Genomic DNA, 25,605 nt, shown 5'->3' on the forward strand with positions numbered 1-25,605 from the left:
TGTATGGCGGGGGTGGGGGGGCGAGAGAAGGTAAGAGAAAGGAGGTTCATAAATGGAGGGAGGAGGGTTAGAAAAATAGTCATTATATTCAATATACATATAAAATAAAACTGCATAACTTGAGGGTATGGATGGGGAGAACGAATGGAAAGGGGTGACACTGATCAACATACATTGTAATCATAATTTGATTTGAAGTGAAACTACTTTGTATAACTACTTTCAAAAAAAACAAGAATTATGCTGGGCACTGTGATTCACACCTGTAATCCTAGCTACTCAGAAAACTGAGATCTGAGGATTGAGGTTCAGAGCCAACTCGGGCACCAGCACCAAAGCCTATGAGACCTTATCTCTAATTAACCACCAGAAGGCTGGAAGTGGTGCTATGGCTCAAGTGGTAGAGCACTAGCTTTGAGCTGAAGAGCTCAGGGACAGTGCTCAGGCCCAGAGTTCAAGCCCCATGACTGACAAAAAAAAACAAACTATATAATCCATAATGTACCCAATTTCTTTCCATCTTTCATAGCACACTCCAAAGAAGAGGAGATACACACCTTTGTGCAGAAGAGAATGGTCATAACAGAAACAGCAATGAGGACAGAAACAAAGAACATGATGAACCAAGCAATCCAATGTAGCCAGCTCTCCAATCCCATCATACACATATAGTCCTAAAAAAAAGCAAAAGAACCTTATATTCAGTCTAGTGTTCAGCCTCACTGGTCTAGCTTGACAGTCTGTTAATAAAAACCCAGCAGCCTGGGATAAAGGGTTGTACTTGCAGGCAATTAGTGGGAACTAACTGACTGAACAGGCTAGGGGGAAAAAAGAGTTCAAACCAATGAGTTATGTTACAGCAGGCACTGTATTAAAATTATTCTGCTTTTGAAATGGCAAGTATACTAGTTTCATTTACTAATGCCTCCTATAAATCAACAGGTCCTACTGGGTTGAGGATAAAGTCTAAATTCCTTGTATGTCCTACTTGTAAATTCTATTGGCAGTTAAAATAGTTGGTTTTTTTGTTTTGTTTTGTTTTGTTTTTTGGTGCCAGTACAGTCCTTGGGAGCTTTAACTCAAGGCCTGGGTGTATCCTTATCTTTTTCTGTTCAAGACTGAGCCATAGCTACACTTCCAAATTTTTGCAGATTAAATTGGAGATAAGAGTCTCACAGACTTTCAAGCCCAGGCTAGCTTTGCGGGTGAGTCACCAGTGCTGGGTATTAACGCTCTAAAAAAGTGTTCTTTGGCCAGGAGTTTGGCCTAGTGGTAGCGTGCTTGCCTACCATGCACAAAGACCTGGGTTCGATTCCTTGGTACCACATCCATAGAAAAAAGCTGGAAGTGGTGCTGAGGCTCAAGTGGTAGAGCTCTAGCCTTGAGAAAGTCCAAGGACAGTGCTCAGACTCTGAGCTCAAGTCCAGGCCTGGCAAAAAAAAAACAAAACCAAAACAACAACAACAACAAAAAAAAAAACGGTGTTCTTTAACCTTTTCTCATCTAAAGAGAAGATTCAAGTATAAAAGAGGAAACATGACCAATCCAACGACCATAATACTGACATATGGTGCCAGAGTAATAAGCACACAGGGAAGGTCAAACTTCACCTACATTGGAACTAAAAGGAGTACCTGGCCACCAGAGGATTAGGGTTCAAGGCCCTGGCATCAAAGTTTTCAAGACTCTATCTCCAAAATATAACCAGCAAAAAGCAGGGCTGGGTGCCAAGGCTTAAGAGGTAGAGAGTAAGGGCCTGAGTTCAAGCTTTTACACTACCAAAAAAATCATAGTTATGAGAATCAATAATTAAGGAAAATAAAGTTCAAGAGAGGATTTTAGCTAGGCATGGTGGTGAGTGGCTGTAATTCCTGCACTTGGATACCAAGTTTAATGCCAACCTAAGCAACATATCAAGTTCCAGGCCAACTTGAGAAAAACAAAAAGATCCTGTTTGAAAAGCAAACCGAAAACAACCCCCCAAACAGAAAGATTTTATTTCTTATTGTAATTAATAGAAGGGTTACATTATATTTTACAGAGAGAAGGTGCATTACTTAGGAAGATTTTATTTACTTTTTTTAATTTTATTTATTTATTTGCCAGTCCTGGACTTGAGCTCAGGGCATGAACCCTGTCCTTGGACTTTCTCAAGGCTAGAGCTCTATCACTTGAGCCTCAGCAACACTTCCCGCTTTTCTCTATGTATGTGGTACCAAGGAACAGAACCCAGGTCTTCGTGCATGCTAGGCAAGCACTCTACCACTAGGCCAAACTCCCGGCCCCGGAAGATTTTATTTTAAAGGGCAGAAAGTGAGAAGTAATAGGAGAGAGTAGGCAGGCAGAAGAGGGCCCAAAGTGAGTAACACTAATTCCTTGAGGAGTAACTCAGCTCCATCAAATTCTAGGTTGTCTTCCCACCCGCCCTGCCATGGAAGAAGACTCACTTGTGGAAGCTCTTTCCCTAGATCCTACACAGGCATTGTCTGAAAATCGAAGTGGTGACAGGCAGTGGGCCAGCCAAACAGGACCTACTAAGCCGGACATCTCCAGTCCCGATGCAAAGATTCATGTGATAATAATGGATGACACTTTGTAAACAGTATGAAACTACTTCAGAGTTGCAACTCATTTGGAAGGCTGCTCTGCACCTAAGCAATATCTAACCATCGGGGCTGCATTATTTTACCCTGCTTTTCATTAGCAGCCCCCCATTCCCCTGTCCCAGGAGAGGTGTCTATCCGAAGCGGATATCATTACCTTAAGTTTTCTCTCCTTTTCCAGTGTAATGGAATTAATGATGATGAGCTCAATGCAAATGAAGCTGAGCATGAGGAACAGAGGAAACTCATTCTGAAGCACCATGAAGAACTTGTCCTGGACATGGGGTCCATAGGGGAACCTCTTCAATAGTACACTGAGGCTCTCAAACATGGTGACTGTGGCATTGGGAGCGTGGTGCCTCATGATGGCTTTATCCACAGCATGCTGTATGGCCAGGAAGCCTTCTTTATGGTAGCCTACAAGAAAACAGGATGTGAAACCTAAGCAATTGGGAAAGACTGAAGAAAATGACTGTGGGGATTCAGGTATAGTATGGCCAGCCATTCAGTAACAGACAGCAGCAGGAAAGCAAAAGCAACCCTGGAACTGAGAGGCTACATAGAGGGAAGTGGAAGGGTCCCCAGGGGATTGAGGCAACAGCATTTCCAGTCAGGAAATGGAGTACTGGAGTCTGGGGCAGAAAAATGAGGGATGTCCCATACAAGAACCTCCCAATTTGAAGACACAAAGTTTTGATCATCTGACATGTACAGGATGGTTAAACTCAAAACACATAAAAGACATAGCCTCTCTGACCTATTGTCGCCTGTTTCTTAGTCGTTACTGATGCACAGTCCAGGACTCCAGTCTCTGAACTGTGCTACCAAACACATGAACCTAGTTTCCTACTTGGTAGGCATGCAGGCTTCACATTAATTGTGTGATCATTCTTCCATGAGATACAGATTATCAACTTAATTTTCTTTTCTTTTTCTTTTTTTTTTTGCCAGTCCTAGGCCTGAGTTCAGGGCCTGAGTACTGACTGTCCTTGGACTTTCTCAAGGCTAGAACTCTACCACTTGAGCTTCAGCACCACTTCTGACTTTTTCTATGTATGTGGTGCCAAGGAATCCAACCCAGGTCTTCGTGAATGATAGGCAAGCAGTCTACTGGTAGGGCAAACTCCCGGCCTAACTTAATTTTCTAAGAGTAATTCATTTTCTAGAGAGTAGTCAATTCTAATACTCTCACAAAGGGAGACCAAAAAAAAAAATCAAAAGGGAGCATTATACTCATCATCTACGTGTGTGTGTGTGTGTGTGTGTGTGTGTGTGTGTGTGTGTGTGTGTGTGTGTGTGTGTGACTGCTTGTCAGGTCATGGAGCTTGGATTATGGGTCTGGGCACTGTCCCTGAGTTCTTCAGCTCGAGGCTACTGCCTTACCCCTTGAGCCACAGCAGCACTTCCAGTTTTCTAGTGGTTAATTGGAGATAAGAGTCTTTCGATCTTTAGTGCCCTGGCTGGCTTTGAACCGAGATCCTCAGATCTGAGTCTCCAGAGTAGCTAGGATTATAGGCGTGAGCCACCATGCCTAGCAAAACTTCCTTTTAAAACTTTTAAAAGATAATAACTGGGGCCTGGCAATAGGTTTTTGTAACAGAAAAGTTTATACAGAAACAGAGAAGGCCAGGCACGGGTGGTTCACACCTGTCACTCTAGCTACTCAGGAGGCTGAGATCTTGAGGATCATGGCTCAAAGCAAGCCTGGGCACAAAAGTCTGTGAGACTCTTATTTCCAATTAACCACCAGAAAACCGGAGCGGCAGTGTGGCTCAACTAGTAGAGCAATCGCTTGGGTTGAAGAGCTCAGAGACAATGCCCAGGCCTAGAGCTTAAGCCCCATGAGGAGAAGAAAACAAAGGAGGAGGAGGAGGAGGAGGAAGAGGAGGAGGAGGAAGAAGAAGAAGAAACACAGAGAAGACTTGCATACCTTGTTCCTATGAAATGTTTCCATCCTTCTTTTGAACAACTTTACCTTACTCTAACAATGTAAGCCTTGAATGCCATAATCTCTATCTTTTTATTTTTGCCAGTCCCGAGGCTTGAACTCAGGGCCTGAGCACTGACTTTGGGTTTTTACTCAAGGCTAGAGCTCTACCACTTGAGCCACAGCATCACTTCCTGTTTTTTTTCTTTGTATGTGGTACGGAGGAATTGAACCGGGTCTTCACGCATGCTAGGAAAGCACTCTATCCCTAGGCCAAACTCCCGGCTCCTAGTGCCATAATTTCTAAATGAACTCCCTCAACTGCTTCAAATGGCCAGCTTACAAGTGTTGAGGCAACAATAAAAATAAAAATAAAAATACCATCACATGGGGCTGGGAGTTTGGCCTAGTGGTTAAAGTGCTTGCCTAGCATGCACGAAGACCCGGGTTGGATTCCTTGGTACCACATACATAGAAAAAAGCCGGAAGTGGTGCTGAGGCTCAAGTGGTAGAGCTCTAGCCTTGAGAAAGTCCAAGGACAGTGCTCAGGCCCTGAGCTCAAGCTCAGGACTGGCAAAAAAAAAAAAAAAATACCATCACATTTATGTGCAACAATACAATACTGTGGTCATGGTATGGCACGGGTTTTAGAGTTTCCTTACCAGGGGTTCCTCCATCTGCATATGTAAATTCCCGGGGTTCTTGGCTTGGGTTAGGAGGATAAAGAAAGGATGTGCACCAGCCTTCTAAGTCAGCTTGAAAATACACATGCTTCAAAGATAAAAAGTTCCTCTGAATGTGACTAAAACGTAAGCTATACTCAACCTATTAAGAATAAAGAGAAAATAAATTCAGTCATGAGATCCAGAAATCCAGCAATGACAGTAGCTATGACAGGAGGCAAAGTCCATACTGGCAGGTATCCCTCCTGAGGCCATGTAGTCACAGCGATCTTCTATTAATGTTTCTGAAAATTATCCCTGAGACCAGTCTGGGAAGATACGAGTGCTTTGCAGCCATGCTACTTGGATCCAAGCACCAATTTCCTACGGAAAAGCTATCTTACACTTGACAAGTTAATCTTTTTGCTCCAGTTTCTTCATCAGTGAAATGACAATATTAACAGTCCCTTCTTCATAGGTTGCCTATAGGAATATGCGATGTCTGTAATGTGCCTAGAACTAATAAGTGATTGTAAAGTGCAGTTCTTTTATTAACTCCATGAAAGCTGTAAAAACACAACACATATGGGAAGTCTGTCTGTAAGATTAATAATAGCAGATAACTAATCCTTATGGGATTTGTACTTAGCACTAAATAGGCTTAAAGCTATCGAACTCTCATACCCACTCTGTAAGTGAAGCACTTATTTTAACCCCATCATCCTAGTCATGGCTCGGAGGCCCAGAAACTCTAGTCACTTTCCCAAGGTTGCATAGCTGAAGAGTTACAGAACTGGTTTCTATAATCCAGCAAGTAAACATATATCATCCTACCCTCTGGTTAGAGGACTGCTCAGAACAAATATCTTTTTTTTTTTTTTTCTGCCAGTCCTGGTCTTGAGCTCAGGGCCTGAGCAATGTCCTTGGACTTTCTCAAGGCTAGAGCTCTACCACTTGAGCCTCAGCACCACTTCCGGCTTTTTTCTATGTATGTGGTACCAAGGAATCCAACCCGGGTCTTCATGCATGCTAGGCAAGCACTTTAACCACTAGGCCAAACTCCCAGCCCTCAGAACAAATATCTTTTAACAGTCTGAAAGCTGAGATCAAAGAGGATAGAGTTGAAACAGATTTTTGTTTTGGTCCAGGCACTGGTGGATCGTGCCTGTAATCCTAGCTACTCCGATTCTAACAGGAAGATTGGAGGATTCAGAAACTGACGAGTTCTGAGGATCAGGGTTTAAAGACAACCTCAGCAGAAAGTCTATAAGACACTTATCTCCCATTAACTACAGAAAACAGAAAGTGGCATGGTGGCTCAAAGTGGTAGAGTGTTAGCGTTTAGCAGAAAAGCTCAGGGACAGCATGACTGACAAAGAAATAGACTGTTTGCAACTTCTTTTTTTAGGGGGGGAAGTAGGTCATGGTGCTTGAACTTTGGGTCTGGGAGCTGTCCCTGAGCTCCCAGAATTTCATGGACTTTCATACCCAGGCTGGATTTGAACCTTGATTCGATCCTCAGATCTCAGCCTCCTGAGAAACTAGGATTACACACATGAGAACCTGTTGAAATTGTTATGGGAAGGGGAAAAAGTGGAATGGACAGTGATGGGGGTAAGAGTGGTTGGAATGTATTATATACATGTACAGAAATGCAACAATAAAATCCTCCCCTGTATAGCTAATGCAAGCTAATAATAGTATCCATCCAAAAGACAAAACAAAACAAAAATCTGAAAACTGGTACTATACAGACTAAGTTGTACAATAGGTGGCAAAGCTACCACAGAGGAAAGGAGAGAGGCAGATCAGCTTGATTGACCCATACTCTCCATCAGTCTAACAGTAAGATTGTTACAGAACGATTGTCTTACCTCAAGTGGCAAAGGTTCCTTGCTGTCACTGAAATTATGGCCAAACACAATTCCCACCAATGCGTAGAAAGCTTTGGGATCCTTAATTATGTAACTTTCAAATGAGGGCACTGAAGAAAATCCTAGAACTAGAGAGGAAAAATCTAATCAGTGAGTAGATGGGTTTGAAAGCAAATGCTGCCAGCCCAACCCTCTTTACCTATGATTATATATATATATATATATATATATATATATATATATATATATATATATATATATATATATATATATATATATAGTGTCCTGGGGCTTGAATTCTGGGCCTGGGTGTTATTCCTGAGCTTTTATGTGTAAAGTTAGTGCTCTACTACTTGAGCCACATCTTCACTCTTCTCTCTTTTAGTACTTTATTGGAGACAAGAGTTTTATGGACTTTCCTGCCATCCTGCTGAGACTGGCTTTAAACCAGGAGCCTCAGATCTCAGCCTCCTGATTACAGGCATGAGCCACCAGCACCTGATTCTACCTATGATTTAAATGCCAGTTTTCTTTTCCATTTGCTAGCTCATTCATTCTGCAAACATACAAAAAAAAAACAGAAAAAAAACATAAGGAAAAGACATAACTCTTGTTATTTAGCTCAGAACTTTTGAGACATCTGTAGTGATCCTAGGAACTTCTGGCAGGTCTTGAGACATCAAAGAAGTAATTCTGAGAAAGGAAGTAATTTAAGTCCTGTGACCTAAGTAAAATCTTATAGCTTCTTGTTTTAATCTTTGCTTTTGTAGGAAGTTTAAATCCTGTTTTATTCCTCCAAGGCTTGTTTATAATCTGAATTTTACTTTTTTTTTTTTTTTGCCAGACTTGGGTCTTGAACCCAGGGCCTGAGCACTGTCCTTGGGCTTTCCTCAAGGGTAGTATTCTACCACTTGAGCCACAGCACCACTTTCATCTTTTTCTATGTATGTGGTACCAAGGACTTGAACCCAGATCTTCGTGCATGCTAGGCAAGCACTTACCACTAAGACAAACTCCAGGCCCCTACGTTTTATTTGTAGAAGTTACACACAGACACACACACACACACACACACACACACACACACACACACCTCAATCTACTAATGACACGCTACCTGTGAATACTTTTCAAGCTGTCTTTCAAAAGACAAACTGAACTATTTTGGTAGTTATTTTATAATGTGAGACTACTAATTCCTCTCTCTGAAATCTAGTCCTTACTTGGCTATGTGTGGTTAACACTGTTTGGATGCTTTGCAAGCATCCAAATGAGTGGTTCTCACACGTTGTACAAGTGAGGATCCTTAAGTGATACTTGTCCATGTTGAGTGGTACAAGAGCTGGAGATGAGCGATCTTTCATTTTAGAACCTGTGTGTTATCCGAATATTTTTGTAATAGCATATGTAACAAAGTAACTTAGAATACATTTCTTTTGTAGATTTAACACTTGGGACTTTTTTTTTCTTTCTTGCCAGTCTGGGGTTTGAGCTCAGGGCCTGGGCACTGTCCCTGAGCTTCTTTTGCTCAAGGTTAGCACTCAATCCTTGAGCCACAGCACCACTTCTGGCTTTTTCTGTTATGTGGCAGAGGAATCCAACAAAAGGCTTCATGCATGCATGTTGGGAAAGCATTCTATCACTAAGACACATTCCCAGCCCCACTTGGGAAAAATTGTACCCACCTAATCACACTGATTTGTTCTAGTAACATTTACTGGGCCACTATGTGCCAGGCACTATAAGAGCCACAGTGATAACCAAAACAGACACTGTCCTCTGCCATGTCGAGGTGGAGTCCAGTGGGAAAGGCAGATAAATATTCAGAAAGCTAGGGAGTATGGGATTAAGCATTTATTGAACCACTGAGAAGATGTCAAGCAGGTTCAATAAAGGACAAAAAGGAAAAGGCAAGAAACTAAGAACCTGTTTTTTAGCTGCTTTCACAGGAGTGGTTTCCTCTGAAATATAAGGATCAGAGGGAATGGCTGGTTCCAAGAGACCACTTGAGCCAGGGTGAGAGAGCACAGGGAAAAGGAATGCTAGATGTAGCCGGGGATAAAAGCATGGCTGAGTCCTGAAAGATACTGATGGCTTTAAGCAGGAGATGGGTCAAATCCTACTGACCTTTGAGGACCTCTATGCCTCCACCTGAAGACTGGATTACAATGCCACAAGAAGAGAAGCAGGGAGGACTGACAGAATCTGGGCGCTTTCTACTGTTGTGTAACTTGGCAATCAGACCTTCTAGTTAATGTGAATAACACAGGATAGTGAGTTAAAAACAAATACTTAAGTGGTGTGGGAGCTCACGCCTGTAATCCTAGCTACTCAGGAGGCTGAGATCTAAGGGTCAAGGTTCAAAGCCAGCCTAGCCACAGAAGGATCTGAGACTCATCTCCAATTAACCTCTAGAAAATGGGGAAGTGGGGCTTGGCTCAAGGGTAGGGTGGTAGCCTCAAACTGAAGAGCTCAGTGACAATGCCCAGCCCCAGGGGTAGGGCAGTAGCCTTGAGTTGAAGAGCTTAGTGACAGCTCCCAGGACAAGTTCAAGCCCCTTGACACCTCCCCTCCTCCCCCCTCCCACCCTCACACACACAAAACTTAAAAGCTGGGAGTTTGGCCTAGTGCTTGCCTAGCATGCACAAAGACCTGGGTTTGATTCCTCAAGACCATATACATAGAAAAAGTCACAGCTGTGGTTCAAGTGGTAGTTTAAGCCCCAGGATTGACAAAAATAAAAGAACACTTAAGGTTTAACATCTTAACCTTGGAGCCTGTCTGTGGTCTTTGAAACAGTAAGAATGTTTTTTTCAGCTTCTCCTTAATTACCATGACACAATGGGCTCTGTATGGTTTGGAGACCCCAGGTTTGGAATCATTTTTAAAGAACTCTCAGGAAATAACTTCCAAATCTGATTCATAAAAATGCCCTCCCTACTCTTACCCCATCTTGCGTCTAACCTTCAAACTCAACGTCAAAGGTTTGTTCCACCATTTCAGTGAGAGCTCTCAAAGTTTCACTTTTGGAAGGAATATAAACCAGTTGAAATTTAGTTTTCACTGGATATTTATAGAAGAATTCTGGCAGTGAATTGACATTAACCGGGGAGTAGGTAATACGAGGTCTTTCTTTTGGCACACTGTTGAAACGAAGATACAACACAAGAGCAGAAAAGAGTAATGGCATCAAGATTTCAAGGACTGCTATGAGAGTCTTCCGCTTCTAAAATAAAAACAAAAGCTACATGTTAGCCTAAAACAGAAGAGCAGATAACTATTGTGTTAAATGTTCTTCCACTAAGAATCCTTTTATAACTTTATTCCATTTATTTACTCATTTGATTTCTCTCAGCTTCCCTGGACAACACATGAAAAAGGATAGAACTAGCGAGATGGGGTTGGAGGCATAGCTCAAGTGGTAGAGCGCCGGCCAATGAGTAGAAAATAGCAGATACTAAGTCTGGGTCCCGGCTTTCAACAACAACAAAAGCAACAACAAAAGAGAACTAGCTAGTAATATCTCCATATTGACTTATCTATAACAGTAATAACTAAAAATCAGGGACAATAATGTCATCTTTAATAATAAGTTTCAGGGCTGGGAGTTTGGCCTAGTGGTAGAGTGCTTGCCTAGCACACATGAAGACTGGGGTTTGATTCCTCCTCAGTACCATATACATTAAAAAAAAAAAAAAGCTGGAAGTGGTGCTGTGGCTCAAGTGGTAGAGCTCTAGCCTTGAGAAAACCCAAGGACAGTGCTCAGGTCCTGAGTTCAAGGCCCAGGACTGGCAAAAAAAAATAATAAGCTTCAACAGAAGTACTATGGAAATATGACTGATTTCCAGCAAAAGATCCCTTTACAAATAATGTTCTTAATTTTTAGTTAACCCATTATTATTAAACAATCTAAACATTCAAGCACTTTTAAGGATCTATAACTTCTCCATGGATAACTATACCTTTAAAAATTACACGGGGCCGGGAGTTTGGCCTAGTGGTAGAGTGCTTTCCTACCATGCATGAAGACCCAGGTTCCATTCCTCGGTACCATATAATAGAAAAAAGCCAGAAGTGGTGCTGTGGCTCAATTGGTAGAGCTCTAGCCTTGAGAAAGCCCAAGGTCAGTTCTCAGGCCCTGAGCCCAAGCCCAGACTGGCAAAAAAATATTAACATCAATTGATTGCTCAAAGTGGTTGCATGGTGATCATTAAAAACACATATATAGGGCCAGGAGTTTGGCCTAGTGGTAGAGTGCTTGCCTAGCATGCATGAATACCTGGGTTGGATTCCTCAGTACCACATACATAGAAAAAAAGCCAGAAGTGGTGCTGAGGTTCAAGTGGTAGAGCTCTAGCCTTGAGAAAGTCCAAGGACAGTGCTCAGGCCCTGAGCCCAAGCCCAAGAGTGGCAAAAAACAAACAAACAAACAAACAAAAAAAAACGTATATAACTTGACCAAATATACACCATCTATATTATCCTTTTTTAACCACTCTACTACCTTCCTCCCAATCCTCCCTATTTTAACTACTAAAGTCTAAGGTTTGAACTCAGTGCTTCTTAGTTACTAGGAATACTTCATACTTGCTCTACCTCTTAAGCCATGCCTCCTATCTTTTTGCTCTGATTATTTTTGAGATTGAGCCAGTGCTGGCTTTTGACTACAATCTTCCTATTTATGTGATCCATCAGAGCTGGGGTGACAGATGTGTAGCACCATACCATAGCAATTTTTTTTCTGTTGAATTGGATGTCCTGCAAACTTTTCTTTTTCAATTTTTTTTTGCCAGTCCTGGGGCTTGAACTCAGGGCCTAAGCACTGCCCTTGGGCTTTCTCAAGGCTAGTGGTCTTCTACTTGAGCCACAGCACCACTTCTAGCATGCTAGGCAAGCACTCAACCACTAGGCCAAACTCCCCCCCCCACCCCACCCCCCACCCCGCCCTTTTTTATAGCTAGTCCTGTAGCTTGAATGCAGGGCCGGGGCACTGTCCTTAGATACTTTTTGTTCAAAGCTAGTGCTCTGCCACATGAGCCACAGCACTACTTCCGGCTTCTTCTGTGTATGTGGTACTAAGTAATCAAACCCAGGGCTTTGTGCATGCTAGGAGCACTCTACCACTAGGCTATGCTCCTGGCTCACTGTTGGTTTTTTAAACCAGGTTTCATTATGCTATTTTCTTAGGTTTTATGCTCCACACACCTTTAATACGAAGTTTTTCCAGAGAAGAAGCTTTAACTTCTTGGACACTGTCATTTTTCCAGCTGAAGTGGAGGCTCACCCCTAGTCAGGAGGCAAAGGAGGAAATATTATACATAATACAAAAGTTCTGGGGACAGCTGGAAGTGTGACCTACTGGTAGACTGACCTACTGGTAGAGTGCTTACCTAGCATGCACAAAGCCCTAGGTTCGATTACTCTGTACCACATACACAGAAAAAGGCAGAAGTGGTGCTGTGACTCAAGTGGCAGAGTGCTAGTCTACAGCAAAAGAGTGTCCAAGGACAGTGCCTAGGCCCTGAGTTCCAGTGCCATAACAGGCACAAAAAAAAAGTTCTGGGGTATTTTATCCTTGAATGTCTTTTGAACTTTTAGAATATTATTCTGGACTACTTTTCCTCCTAACTCTACAATATCCCTTGTCAGCCTTTTTTTTTTTTTTTTTTTTTTTTGGCCAGTCCTGGGCTTGAGCTCAGTGCCTGAGCACTGTCCTTGGACTTTCTCAAGGCTAGAGCTCTACCACTTGAGCCTCAGCACCACTTCCAGCTTTTTTTCTATTTATGTGGTACCAAGGAATCGAACCCGGGTCTTCATGCATGCTAGGCAAGCACTTTAACCACTAGGCCAAACTCTCAGCCCCCCTTTGTCAGTCTTTTAGGATGATTTTTCTCCCCTCTCCCCAGTCTCTAAACAATAAAATGTTCTGGGGTTTAAGTCTATTGACTCTTCTCTTTTGCAGCAACACTCATGCCAAAAGTGATCTCACTCGGTTTGGGGAAGGATACATCTACATACAGATGATGTCTATATTTATATCTCCAGCCTGGAACATGCTCTGAACTCTAATCCCCAACACCTAACTCCACCATGCTTTACCTCAAATTTGATGTGGCTGAACAGGGTCATTCTTGTTCCTTCTAAAACAGGTTGTCCCACTGTCCCTCCCACCTCTGTTCTTATCATCTCCTTCCCCTGAATTATACAGGATTACTCATGGACTTTTCTGAAGCCCAAATCTAATTCACCAGCAAATCCTGAGGGCCCTACCACTGAAATATCACCTTTGCTGGGCTCAGGTGGCTCTTTCCTGTAATCTTAGCTACAGGTGTTTTAGATCTGAGGATCAAGGTCCAAAGCCAACCCGGGCACAAAATGACCTGAGACTCTTATCTCCAATTAACTTCTAGAAAACAGGCAGTGGGGTTGAGCTGAAGAGCTCAGGGACAATGCTCAGACTGACTAGCAGCCCCATGGCCCACAAAAACAAACAAAAAATATCATCTTTATTCTTAGCATCTTTGAATTTCTGTAACAGCCTTTGCAAGTGCTGCCCTTCCATCTACCTTTTCTCCTTGCAATCCAATTTCCATGCAGCAACAAGTGTCCAGCATCCATTCGGATCACATCTACCCCTATATTCCAAACTCTTACAGCTCCCACTTCCCTCCAGAAAGTCTTGCCTTACGACGACACACTAACTACGCACAAAGTCTTCTGAGATATAGTTCTTCTTAATGTTCTGATTCTACTTCACTTCCTCTCTTTCCCTACTCCTGTGACCTAGGCCCTGGTGCTGTTACTAAATACATTTCTGCTGCAACACTCGTTTCCTTTACCTGATGAAAGTATACACTACCCTCCCATGTTGACATGGATGAGTCACCTATTTCAGCTCTGCACCAGGAACCCAGTCTTTTTTTTTTAAAATTTTTTTCTGATAGTCTCATTATTGCCTGGAGCTAGCCTTGGACTATGAACCTTCTACCTATGGCCTACTGGGCTGGGATATAGCTCAGTGGCAAAGCATTTGCTTAGCAAGTGCGATGTTCTGAGTTCAATTTCTAGTACCAAAAAAGAAAATACTGGAAAAATAATTCTTAAAAAAAAAAATGGGGCCGGGAGTTTGGTTTAGTGGTAGAGTGCTTGCCTAGCATACACGAAGACCCAGGTTCGACTCCTCGGTACCACATATGTAGCAAAAAGCCAGAAGTGGTGCTGTGGCTCAAGTGGTAGAGCCCTAACCTTGAGAAAAATCCAGGGACAGTGCTCAGGCCCTGAGTCCAAGCCCAAGACTGGCAAAAAAAAAAAAAAATGTTGGGCTGGGATGTGGTAAAAGGCTTGTAATTGCAAGGTCCTAGTGAGTCAATCCCTAGTACCAACAAAGAAAGACATCTGTTGTCTACCTATGGCCTCCCATTAGGTGGCACTACAGACACATGCTCACAAATCCAACTTACTGAGATGGAGTCTTCTTAATTTTATGCTTGGGCTGGCCCCAAATCACGATCAAACTGATCTCTCCCTCCTCAGTAACTGGAATTATAGGTGTAAGCCACACCAGTTAGCCTTAGAAATTTTAAACAATTGGACATTGGTTGTTTCAGTTGATTTTCCTACTACATGTGTGATCCCTAAAGCCAGGGATTTTTTTTTTTTTGTCCATTTAATTGCTAAATTCCCAGGACAGGGTAGGCACTCTGATAAATTAAGGAGAAAGCAGTGTTAGTAGACACATACTTGAAGATTTAAAAACTCTGAGATTGTGGCGTAGGTGGTAAAACATCTGCCCAGCACAGTTTATGGCCCTGAGTTCAAGCTAGAGTACCACCAAAACAAGACAAAATTTTGATAAGAAAATTGCCTCTCTTTTTAATCCTGTTTCTCAAGTATAAAAAAAAATACAATTGTATCTGATGCCACCCTGTAGGGACACAAACTACTTTATTTCCATGAACCATCTTTCCAGTTAGGAAAGGAACCTACATTCTAGTTTTTTTTTTTTCCCTTCTCGTCAAGGGAAAGCACCTCCAACCTTGATTTACAAATTAAATCGGGAGTTCTAGGAGTTGAGGCGTTGTCAGGTCGAGGTCCTTTCCGCAGAGCTAACCAAACCACGACCCAACCTCAGAGAGAGGTGAGGCCGTCGGCGATCAGGCGCAAGGCCCGGGGGCCGGGCGTGGGGAGCCCGGCGTGGGGAGCCCGGCAGGACGCTCGGCGCCCGGGCTGCGTCCAGCTGCGTGGCGGGGCCTCCGCAGCCTCCACACCGGGCGGGCGGAGCCTCACTCACCCGGTCACCGCACTCACGCCGCCCGGCGAGGCACCGAGTCGCTCAGAGCCCCGCCCCGGGTAACTGTAGGCCCCGCGCCGACCTCACCGCGCTCCGCCCGCCCGGCGACCGCACCCAGCCTGACCCTGACCGGACCGCGCGCCGACTCCCGCCCCGGGGCGGCCCCGGCCGCCGGCCCTACTGTGACGGGAGGAGCGAGGGGACCGGGAAGGAACCGAAGAAAGGGAGATGGAGAGAGTAAACACTCCCCGCTGCGACCCCTTGAACTGCCCCGCGAGGCCCGGGTCCAAAGACCTTCCTTCCAGTCAGCCCTGCCGCGCCCGGCTCGGCCACTTGGGCGTCGCGCGCTCCGCCTCGCACGTGGGACTCCGACGTCGGCGCACCACACTGCGCAGGCGCGGAGAGGGGCTCCGCGAACCGCAGGTGCTACGCACTACGCACGCGCGAGATGATGCGCGAGGGGTGGAGGTGGGGGGGGGGGCGAACCTCGGCGGACGTGGGCGACATTTGTGGGACACTGTGCAGGTGCCACATGCAGAGGCCTGAGGGTACTAGGGACGCACGCGTCATGGCGTGGGTCCACCCCCCTCTCTTACACACACACACATGCACACACACACATACACACACGCACGCGCGCGTGCGCGGACATACACCTTTGCTGGACCTGACCATGCACAGGCATTGCGCAGGCGCGTAAACACTGGCGCGGCTGAGACGGCCAGGGTTGATCCGGCACCTGCAGGGGCGGCTCACTGCGCACGCGCGCCAGCAGGCGCGCCCCCTGCAGGAGCCGGAGCCGCCCGGCGTGTCTGTCAGCGGGGGCCGGGCGCGGGGCGCGGGTCGCGGGCGCCCTTCCGCGCTGGGCAGCCCTGCCGCAGGCACCGCCGGCCACAGTCTTTTCCCCCTCCGAGGCTGGGGCGAGTACCGGGAGGCCGAGGGAGGGCGGCTCTGGAGAGGTCCGTGCCTGCTGCTGCCGCGCGGGCGCCGAGGGTCGGTGAGTGCCCCCGGGACCCGGTTCGCGGCTGCTTCCCACCCTGGCGGGCCGCGCCCCCGGCCGGGCCCCGCGCAGCCCCCCGGCAGGTACGCCCCGCGGCGCGGCATTGGCAGGTCTGGGTGTTGCCGGGCGTCGGCCACCCGGGCAGGGAGGTGCGGGGCGCGCTGGAGGACGAGGTCCGGCCGCCCGGGACGCTGCGGGGTCCTTTGTGGCGGCCCAGCAGGTGGACCGAGAGCCGCAGCCCTCGCCGGCCGCGCCGGGTCGCCCCCGGATGCGGCGAGCAGGCCCGCCCCGCGCTCTGGGCCGCACCCAGGGGCTGTGCGGGGTGGGGTGCTGCACTGCTGGGGTGCTCCACCCTTCTCCCTTTAGCGAACCTCCGAATGGAGGGGGCGGTGGTGGGATGGGGGGGCACCTCCCATGTGCGAGACTCCACTGATGGGACTGGCCTGCAGGTGCATGAAGGCTACGTCCCTGGGTGTCCAGGGCCAGGTGTATGTCAGCCCCCGAGGGCAGAGCTGCCTTCCTCAGCGGCCTGTGTGCTGCAGGCATGAGTGCCCCGCTGCCTTCCCCATACGTGGCCCCATGGAGAGCTTGGCTCAAAGGGTCTATCTACCTGCCTATCTGCTTCACAGCCTACTTGAAGTAAGGTGTTTGCATTGCCCGCACATTGGGGCACCCGAGTGATGCCCCTAGCGTGAGTGGTATGGTGATCCTCAGTCAGGGATTAAAGGATCGAGTGGCATTCTTTTCTCCTGAGCAACCATATCTCATTCGGAAAGTTTTTACGTTAATGTGTATAAACTTGAAAAGACGACCATTTTAGACTGCTTGCCTCATGGGACATGTAAGAGAAAGGGAGGAAATTGGTTAGAATGCATGCTATGGGACTCTTCCCCGCCTACACTTAGAAAAAGAAAAAGAAAGAAAACAAAAACGAACCCTTGCTTGCTATATCTGACAAATACGGCAAATACGGTGACCTCTCTCTATTCCACCCATCTCTAAAGTGATCTACTACCATTCTGATAGAGTAGCCTGTCTTGGAGTGTGAGAGGGAAGTTGATTTGAGCAAGATACTAGCCTTCTGCAGTACTGCATTGGCCAGGAAGTCTCATGAGAACCTATATTGGCTTGATCATAATTGGAAAGACCCTACTCAGACTCATGAGTCGACAGTTTCCCCTTCAACCCAGCTTTCTGCAATGGCAGGAGGCTCCTTTGCTTCTGAGCCCAGAGGAACATTCTGGAACTGAGGCCTGCCCATCACTGCTCTAGTAGGCAAAACCCTAGGTGTGATTCCTGGGATTGGTGGACATGGTTGTTACTCTTGGTGTCTTGAGAATGCCTCCAAAGAAATTATGTAATCACAGGTAACAGAGTAAAATAAGTGCTACATGACACATCCAGAAAAGATTGCCACAAGTGTCCAGAGGTAGAAGAGGATGACTTCCAACCTGAACCCAGGTTGTACTTTAGAATCTCCTGGGTAAATGTTCACCAGAACCCAAATACTTTGGGGCTAGGATAGGGATCAAACATCAGCCTTTTTCTGAAAGCAAGCCCAAATGATTCTTTTGTGTGGCCAAGATGAAAAACTCCCACACCAGGCTTATCAGTAGACCACCTCACAGAGATCCTGGCATTAGAAGTGGGCTGGGAAATGATAGAGGTTGAGCTGGTAGAGCCAGATGTGAATGATAGTTCAAGCGGCTAAATGCTGAGGGCCAACACTACATAAGGAGATAAAAGAACTTTCCTGCAGCAGCTCCAAGCCTGGAGTCAACAGGCTACTAGGCACCTTTACAGGAGCTGTGTAATGAGCTCCTCGGGGCCGTGCTTGTGGCAGAAAATCCATGGTTACCTCTCTGAGGATTCTGATTGCCTCATTGACTAAACCTAGGAAGGCAGCATGGTGGCCTGAATGGGGAATAGGACTGAGGCTGCGGCAAGGGAGAGGAAAGCAGACAGCCACACAGATTCTGTAGAACTTGTTCCCTAGAGCTCCCTTTGGTCCATCTATTTGGCCTAAAATACACCTTTCCAAACCCCACCAGGAACTTGATATTATAGGGAAACTAGTGCCTCCTGACCTGGACAAACCAGATGGAGGTGAGTGTGTACCCCACAAAACCAGGTCTCTACCTCAACCTGTAGAGCAAGCTAGCCAGCCTCACACCTGGCAGCTTGGAAGTTTGTGCCTGCCTAACGTATACAAGGTCCACTGTGTAAATAAGCTGTCTTTAAACCTCCCCTGTACACTATATATATATATGCACACAATTAAAATAGATTTTCATATGATTTGCCTGACTTTAAACTATTGTCCTGACATATTATGAACATAGAAATACAGTTACATGTGGATATACAAATACAAGCTTTAAAGAAATAAGATGTGAGGTAAACATTATTAATTTTTTTTTTGCCTGTCCTTGGGTTAAACTCAGGGTCTGAGCACTGTCCCTGAGCTTTTTTGCTCAAGGATAGCACTCTACCACTTGAACCACAGCACCACTTTTGGCTTTTTCTGTTTATGTGGTACTGAGGAATGTAACCAGGCATCCATGCATGCTAGGCAGGCACTCCACCACCAAGCCACATTCCTAGCTCCATGATTAATTTCTATCATACAAATTGTATAAAACCTAGTAGATAAATTGCTTTTTAAAAAAATCAAAGTCATATGTTCAAGTTCACATCCCATTTATAAACTCTTGGTGAAACCTATGCCTGTGAAGACACATTGGCTATGCTTCTGGGTCAGGATACTCACTTCCTTCCCTTTCTCCAGCCATGCCAGCACCTGCACTCATGATGCATTGGGGCTGGTATGTGTTTGGGACCATCAGGGTAGGTAGAAATTCTGGTCTCCAAGGCCTTTTTTGGTATATTTGTATAGATAGTACTCTTTTTTTTTCTGCCAGTAGTAGGACTTGAACTCTGGGCCTGGGCACTGTTCCTGAGCTCTTCAGCTCAAGGCTACCACCCTGCTCCTTGAACCACAACACGACTTCCGATTTCCTGGAGGTAATTGGAGATAAGTGTCTCACAGACTTTAGTGCCCATGCTGGCTTTGAACCACGATCCTCAAATCTCAGTCCCCTGAGTAACTAGGATTACAGGCATGAGCCACCGCACCTGGCTAGATAGTACTCTTGAAGTATCTTTGGAAGCATAATAATGAAAACATCTTGTATTCATGCGTGTCATAATACTGTTACCAAATACCCGAGCTATATCAACTTTGAGACAGAAAAGGTTTATTTTGGCTCAGTTTTAGAGATTTCCGTCCATTGGTACCTTGTTTCAGGGCCCTGTAGTGAGGCAGCATAGCACAGCAGGGAATGAATGTGTATCAGAACTGATTTTTTTTTTCCTAATGACTAGGTCCCAAAAGAAAGAAAAAATGAGCCAGGTGTGTGTCTATGCTCAGTCCTTGAATCCTAGCTGCCCAGGAAGCTGAGATCTGAGGATTGAAGTTCAAAGCCAGTTGGGGTAGGAAAGTCTGTGAGACTCTCCAGTGAACCACCAGAAAACTGGAGGTGGCATTGTGACTCAAAGTGATAGAGCCCTAACCTTGAGCGAAAAAGCTCAAGAACTGCATCCTGACCCTGATTTCAAACCCTAGGACCAACAAAAAAGAAAAAGGAAAGGAGAAGAGAGAGAGGGAGAGAGAGGGGGGGGAGAGAGAGAGAGAGAAGGGAAGGAGGGAGGGAGGGAGGGAAGAGAGAGAGAGAGGTCGTCCTTGCTAGGTGGGGATCCCCATTTTCTATAAGAACATGCCTCCAATCACCTAAAATCTCTCATGGAACCTTTTAAAAGCATTTACTACTTTCCAGAAAGTCTCTGCTACTTCCCAGTAATGCTGAGCTGGGCTGGGGACCCCACCTTTCATACATGGCTCTTTGGTGGAGCACTCAGATCTAAGCCATAGTACATCTCCATACATACATGTTCCATACACGCATTGTTCTTGGCACAGATTATTTGGAAAAGTTACAACTCTCACATATTGTCAGTTTTTCCTTGAAGGGACAGATTTTAGCACATGAATTTAAAATAAAAGTGTGAGCATCCATGGTTTGCACTTATAATCTTCACTGTTCAGGGGGATGAGATCTGAGGGCTGAGTTTAAGCCAGCCAGGCAGGAAAGTCAATGAGATTCTTATCTCCAGTTATCTAGAAGGGAAAAAAAAAAAAAAGTAGAACACTAGTAGTGTGTCAGCCTTGAGCAGAAAAGCTAAGGGACAAACAGCCCCCACCCCAAGACAAGGAAAGAAGTGGAAGCACTGGGGATTCCTGAAGTTTGCTGTCCTAGTGCTTCTGACCCAGCACAACCCACAGCCCCCAAGCTAACAGCAGTTATGGGAAAGACCATTTTGAGAGGTCTTCCAAGAGAGTTCTCAGAAATTATCAGTTCACAGTACACACTCATTTAACAAACACTGAAACACTCAATGACTTGAGTAATGTTTAATATTTTAAAAAGTAAGTAAACAGGCATTTTAGTGGGATGGAGAGGGATCTGGCTTCCTTTCCTGGCTTTGTTCCGGGGAGCAAAGTGAGCCTTTGTCAGTGACGAGTTCCCAGAGCACTCTTGCTGGGAAGAGGTGGCTGCCTCACAGGTGGTTGGGTCTCTGTGTTTGCCTGGGGGTAGCTGGCACCCCTGGGGCCAGTCCTGGATCACTACGGAGGACTCTCTGTGCCGCCCCAGTGGAGAGTGTTTTCAGGAACTTAGAACTTCCTTCCGTGGTGTACATTGGCTCTTATAACCAGAAAACTTTGCAGATTTTGTAATTTCAGGGTCTCCTCCCTTAAATTCCTTAGCCCAAATGGAACAGACCCAAGTGTAGCTAGTATTCACTGACTCTTCAGATAAGGCAGGGCATGGACAAAGCCAACAGGGTGTAGGGGGCACAGGAGCAAAGGAAATCTCCAAGGCAGTGGTGGGGCTAAAGAGAAACTATGTTACATCTAGGAGCTATTAGAAGGCTATTCACTGGATAGCAGGATGAAGCAGTGCAATGGTCAGCTTAAGGTGCTAAGCCTGACCCGTTGACTTCCTTTCCTGGGCTGATACTTCCTGTTGCTCTTACTCTATCAAGGTTGATGAGAGCAGGAGCCAGAGTCACACTTGGAGGCCATTGGATCAGGGTGCTGAGGACGATGCAAGGGTGTGATACACAAGCATTGTAGGTCTTTGTGTACCAGGAGAGAGCCAGGCTCCACTCAGGCATGTGTGTTGTAAGTCTGACCTCTCTGTTGTGAGATCTGCTCTCTTGCAGCAGCATGCTTATGACTCATGTTGTGCCTTTCTTTTCTAACTTGGTAAGATGTGTGTTGAAGTAATTTTCCAAATTCTGCTTAAGCACCCTCCATCTCTCCAAAAGGTGCCAGAGAGTCATGTCCCGGAGCTCCAGGTCCCTGCTGGTATCCCATGAGGCCTCAGTGCTCCTGCACCCCAGGTTCACCCTGCTGCACTCCGGAGGCTCGCTGGCCCCACCCTCAGAGTCCTCTGTGTAGCACCACCATCACCACCACCACCACCACCACCACCACCACCAAGCCAGTTCACCGAAGCCCTGAGGAAGACCTGCCACCACCCTGCCTCTGCCTGGCTCAGGTCAGTTTCTGAAGCTGGCTCTGTGGCCCCAGCAGGAAGATGGACTGAGGGAGGGATCCCTGCCCTGGGCCTGTGGATGGGGGTAGACAGGAAGGGGTGTCTTTTTTCTGGACAGACTTCCAGAAAGGGAAGCCATCTACTTCTCTGACCAGAAAGTTGCTTCTTTTTTTTTTTTATTTAATTTAATTTTTGCCAGTCCTGAGGCTTGAATTCAGGGCCTGGGCACTGTCCTTGAGCTTGGCTTTCTCAAGGCTAATGTTCTACCACTTGAGCCACAGGGCAACTTCCAGACTTTTCTGTGTATGTGTTACTGAGGAATAGAACCCAAGGCTTTATTTAGGGCATGCTAGCTGAGCACTCTACCATTAAGCCACGACCTCAGCCCCATAAAGCTTCTTTAACTGTGAGCTTTATATATTTCTGTCTTTTTGGAGGGAAGAAGTTTATCTTAGCCAATCCATCTCTCCATCTGGATTGGCCTCCACTAGAGGTTCTCTACCCTTTCTGGAAACCTTTCATAAACCACAGGCCTTAGTGTGTCATTAAGTCATGCTGTTTTATTAATTGTCTGCAGCTGATTTAAAAAATATTCTTCCACATTATTTTTATTTCTTTATTTAACATTGGGAATAGAACCTGGACTTTATATATGCTCTATCCCTGAGCTACATCTCCAACCTTAATTAATTTTTAAATAATTGAGATAATTTATTAAACTGCTACTTAATAACATCTCAAATTACTTTATCTTTCTTCAGATAGTACCCATATTTTATCATGTTGTACTTAACATACAAAATAGAACTGCTAATAGAGTCTACAATTTAGATTCATAAATTTAAAAAAGAGGCTTTTTTTTTAATTGTTGTTGGTCACAGGCCTTGAACTCAGGGCCTGAAGTCCTTTTGCTCAAGGCTAGTGCTTTACCACATTGAGCCATAGTGATGCTTCCAGTTTCCTGGTGGTCAACTGGAGATAAGTATCTCATGGATTTTCCCACCCAGGCTGGCTTTGATCTCAGCCTCCTGAGTAGAAAGGATTATAGATATGAGTCATCAGCTCCTGGCAAGAGCCATCTTTCCCCCCCCCCCCCCCCAGAGCTAAGGACTGAATTCAGAGCCTTGGCAAGTACTTTTCCACCAAGCTAAATCCCCAAACCCTTAGGCATCTTTTTTTTTGTCAGTGCCTGGGCTGGCTTTGAACCTCAGTCCTCAGATCTCAGCCTCCTGAGATTACAGGCATGAGACACCGGCGCCCAGCTTAAGGCGTCTTTTAAGTTAGCTAGGAAACAGCTTGACTTCCCTTGGAAGTACTTAAAAAATTTTCTTGAAACAGGGTCTTGCTGTATAGTCCAGGCTGAACTCACCATCCTCCTGCCTCTGCTTCCCAAGTGTTAAGGTTATAGGCATTCACCACTCCACCTGGCGTGAAAGCATAAAATTTGAAAGATACTACATATCGGGAGCTGTATCTATTTTTGTTTACTTTCAGGTTTTTATGCTTTGTTTTGGTTTGGTCTGAGCTGGGACTTAAACTCAGATCCTGACACTTTCATTCATTGGCTAGTGCTCTACCAACTGAGCCATGCCTCCAGCCCCACTATCTATTTTTAAAGGCAATATTTTTAGTATTAAAGAAAAAAGACGAGCGGGGCCTGAGCTAGAAAGGGGGCCTAGCTGGGCCGGAGCGAGCGGGGCCGGAGCGAGCAGGGCCTGAGCTAGAAAGGGGGCCTAGCCGGGCCGGAGCGAGCAGGGCCGGAGCGAGCGGGGCCAGAAAGAGAAAGGGGCCAAAAAAAAAAAAAAAAAAAAAAAGAAAAAAGAACCTTAGTGGAGATGATTTTCAACTGACCAGAGCCAAAGTCAACAGGTCATTTTAAAAATCAGGCTCACACTTGTAATCCTAGCTACTCAGGAGGATGAGATCTGAGGATCATGGTTTAAAGCCAGACCAGGCACTAAAGTTCACTAAAGTTCATGAGATTCTTACCTATAATTAACCACGAGAAAACAGAAAATGGCACTGTGGCTCAAGGGGTAGGGCAGTAGCCTTGAGCTGAAGAGCTCAGGGACAATACCCAAGCTTAGACTTCAAGCCCCATGACCGACAAAAAAAAAAAAAAAAAAATCAGCCCCTCGGGGGCTGGGTGTGTGGCTTAATGAGTGCTTGCCTAGCATGCATAAAGCCCTGGGTTCCATTCCTCAGTAACACATACATAGAAAAAACCGAAAGTGGTACTGTGGCTCAGCTCAGGGACAGTGCAAGCTCCAGGACTGACCCCCCCCCCCACTCCCTCAAAAAAAATCAGTCCCTTACCCCTTCCTCTGCAGTCTCCAGGGTCACACTGGTAACTGTAGCTTGTGTTCACTAACGGATGAGTCATTCATTTCTTCCCTAGCCCCTCTGAGGGAGGGTGTTTGGTTAGTATAAGCCCTGATTAACTACTTGAAACTCTCCCACAGTGACTCAGTAAGACTCTCCTCCACTTAAAGGACACTGAGCTAGAAAGTGCTCCTTTCTGCGTGCTTGCAGCTCTCAGCACTGGATGAGGAACAGGAACCCCTCCAGCTCCTTCTCCTTCTCCCCTTCACTAGGGCTGGGCGCCTGTGCCTCCATGCCTGAGGCTTTTGGAACGCTGTCCTGACCACCATCATCTCCAGCTTTACCTGGATTTATTCACCTTCCTACTTCCCTAACAGGTTAGCAGTGAATGAACTTCCGGTTCAGTATCTTTATTTCTTATATTTGAAATTTAGTAACATGAATTTCTCTAAATTGACAGGTATCTTTATAAATTTAAGCTCTTTTTTTTTTTTGCTATCATCGTGTTCAACAATCTCTTGATGTATTTTTTCCCCAAGTATGTTTGTCAGATGTAAAGATAGATATAATAGAGAATTTCTTGGTGATATTACCTTTGGGTAATTGATAAAGATGAAAATGGCTGGTCTTCTTGATCATCTGGTTTTATTTTTTTTGTTTTGTTTTTACTTTTATTTTTGTTGGTTATGAGGCTTGGACTTTAGGCCTGGGTGCTGTCCCTGAGCTTCTTTTGCTCAAGCCTATCATTCTACCACTTTGAGCCATAGTTACACTTCCATTTTTCTGGTGGTTATTTGGAGATAAGAGTTTTACAGCTCAGCACTTATAATCATAGGTACTCAGGAGGCTGAAATCTGAAGATCATGATTCCAAAGCAAGCCTCAGCAGACAAGTCCCTGAGACTCTTATCTCCAATTATCCACCAGAAAATCGAAGTGACACTGTGGTGCAAAGTGGTAGAGCACTAGCCTTGAGTGAAAAAGCTCATGAACAGAGTCCAATCCTGGAGTCCAAGTCCCATGGCCAGCAACAACCAAAGGAGTCTCCTGCCTGGCTGGCTTCAAACCTCAACCCTCAGATCTGAGCCTCTGAGTAGCTAGGACAATATCATCTCTTCTCTCTGTTATCTTTTGACAGCTCTGTGTTTGTTGAAAATAAAGAAAGTCAGATAGGAGGACTCCATAAGCCTGTTTTGCTAATAAATGACAAATATGCATTAACTACAGGGATCATTTGAAGAATACTGATCAAATGCTAAACACCACCACAGTAGTCACAGTGCCGGTTCTGGGCTTGAATTCAGGGCCAG

The 25,605-nt window shown here is 45.5% G+C and overlaps 2 protein-coding genes across 7 annotated transcripts in view; one reads left to right on the top strand and one right to left on the bottom strand.

Moving 5' to 3' along the window:
• Positions 1-15,420, bottom strand: part of LOC150042309 (ATP-binding cassette sub-family A member 17-like) — a 52,783-nt gene extending 37,363 nt beyond the window's left edge. For 3 of the 6 annotated variants that reach the window (XR_016533650.1, XR_016533651.1, XM_090324941.1), the window contains exons 1-7: positions 14,527-15,239; positions 12,272-12,352; positions 10,031-10,292; positions 7,067-7,194; positions 5,193-5,355; positions 2,761-3,020; positions 558-674 (exon numbers count right to left, since the gene is read on the bottom strand). Coding sequence is in view for 4 of the 6 variants with exons in the window: in XM_090324941.1 (XP_090181067.1) it covers positions 558-674; positions 2,761-3,020; positions 5,193-5,355; positions 7,067-7,194; positions 10,031-10,292; positions 12,272-12,325 (984 nt within the window). In the remaining 2 variants the exon portion in view is untranslated. Of the gene's footprint in view, positions 1-557; positions 675-2,760; positions 3,021-5,192; positions 5,356-7,066; positions 7,195-10,030; positions 10,293-12,271; positions 12,353-14,526; positions 15,240-15,356 lie in introns of those variants that run through there. The other 3 variants (XM_090324937.1, XM_090324938.1, XM_090324939.1) reach the window with 3 other exon arrangements.
• Positions 15,421-21,895: 6,475 nt separating this feature from the next.
• LOC150042311 (phospholipid-transporting ATPase ABCA3) overlaps positions 21,896-25,605 on the top strand; it is a 38,654-nt gene continuing 34,944 nt past the window's right edge. The window contains exons 1-2 of the mRNA XM_090324810.1: positions 21,896-21,977; positions 24,507-24,673. The gene's annotated coding sequence lies outside the window, so the exon portion shown is untranslated. The remainder of the gene's footprint in view (positions 21,978-24,506; positions 24,674-25,605) is intronic.

Source organism: Megascapheus bottae, chromosome 36 (genome assembly GCF_031878675.1).
Source record: "Megascapheus bottae isolate mThoBot1 chromosome 36, mThoBot2.hap1, whole genome shotgun sequence".
Taxonomy (NCBI): domain Eukaryota; kingdom Metazoa; phylum Chordata; class Mammalia; order Rodentia; family Geomyidae; genus Megascapheus; species Megascapheus bottae.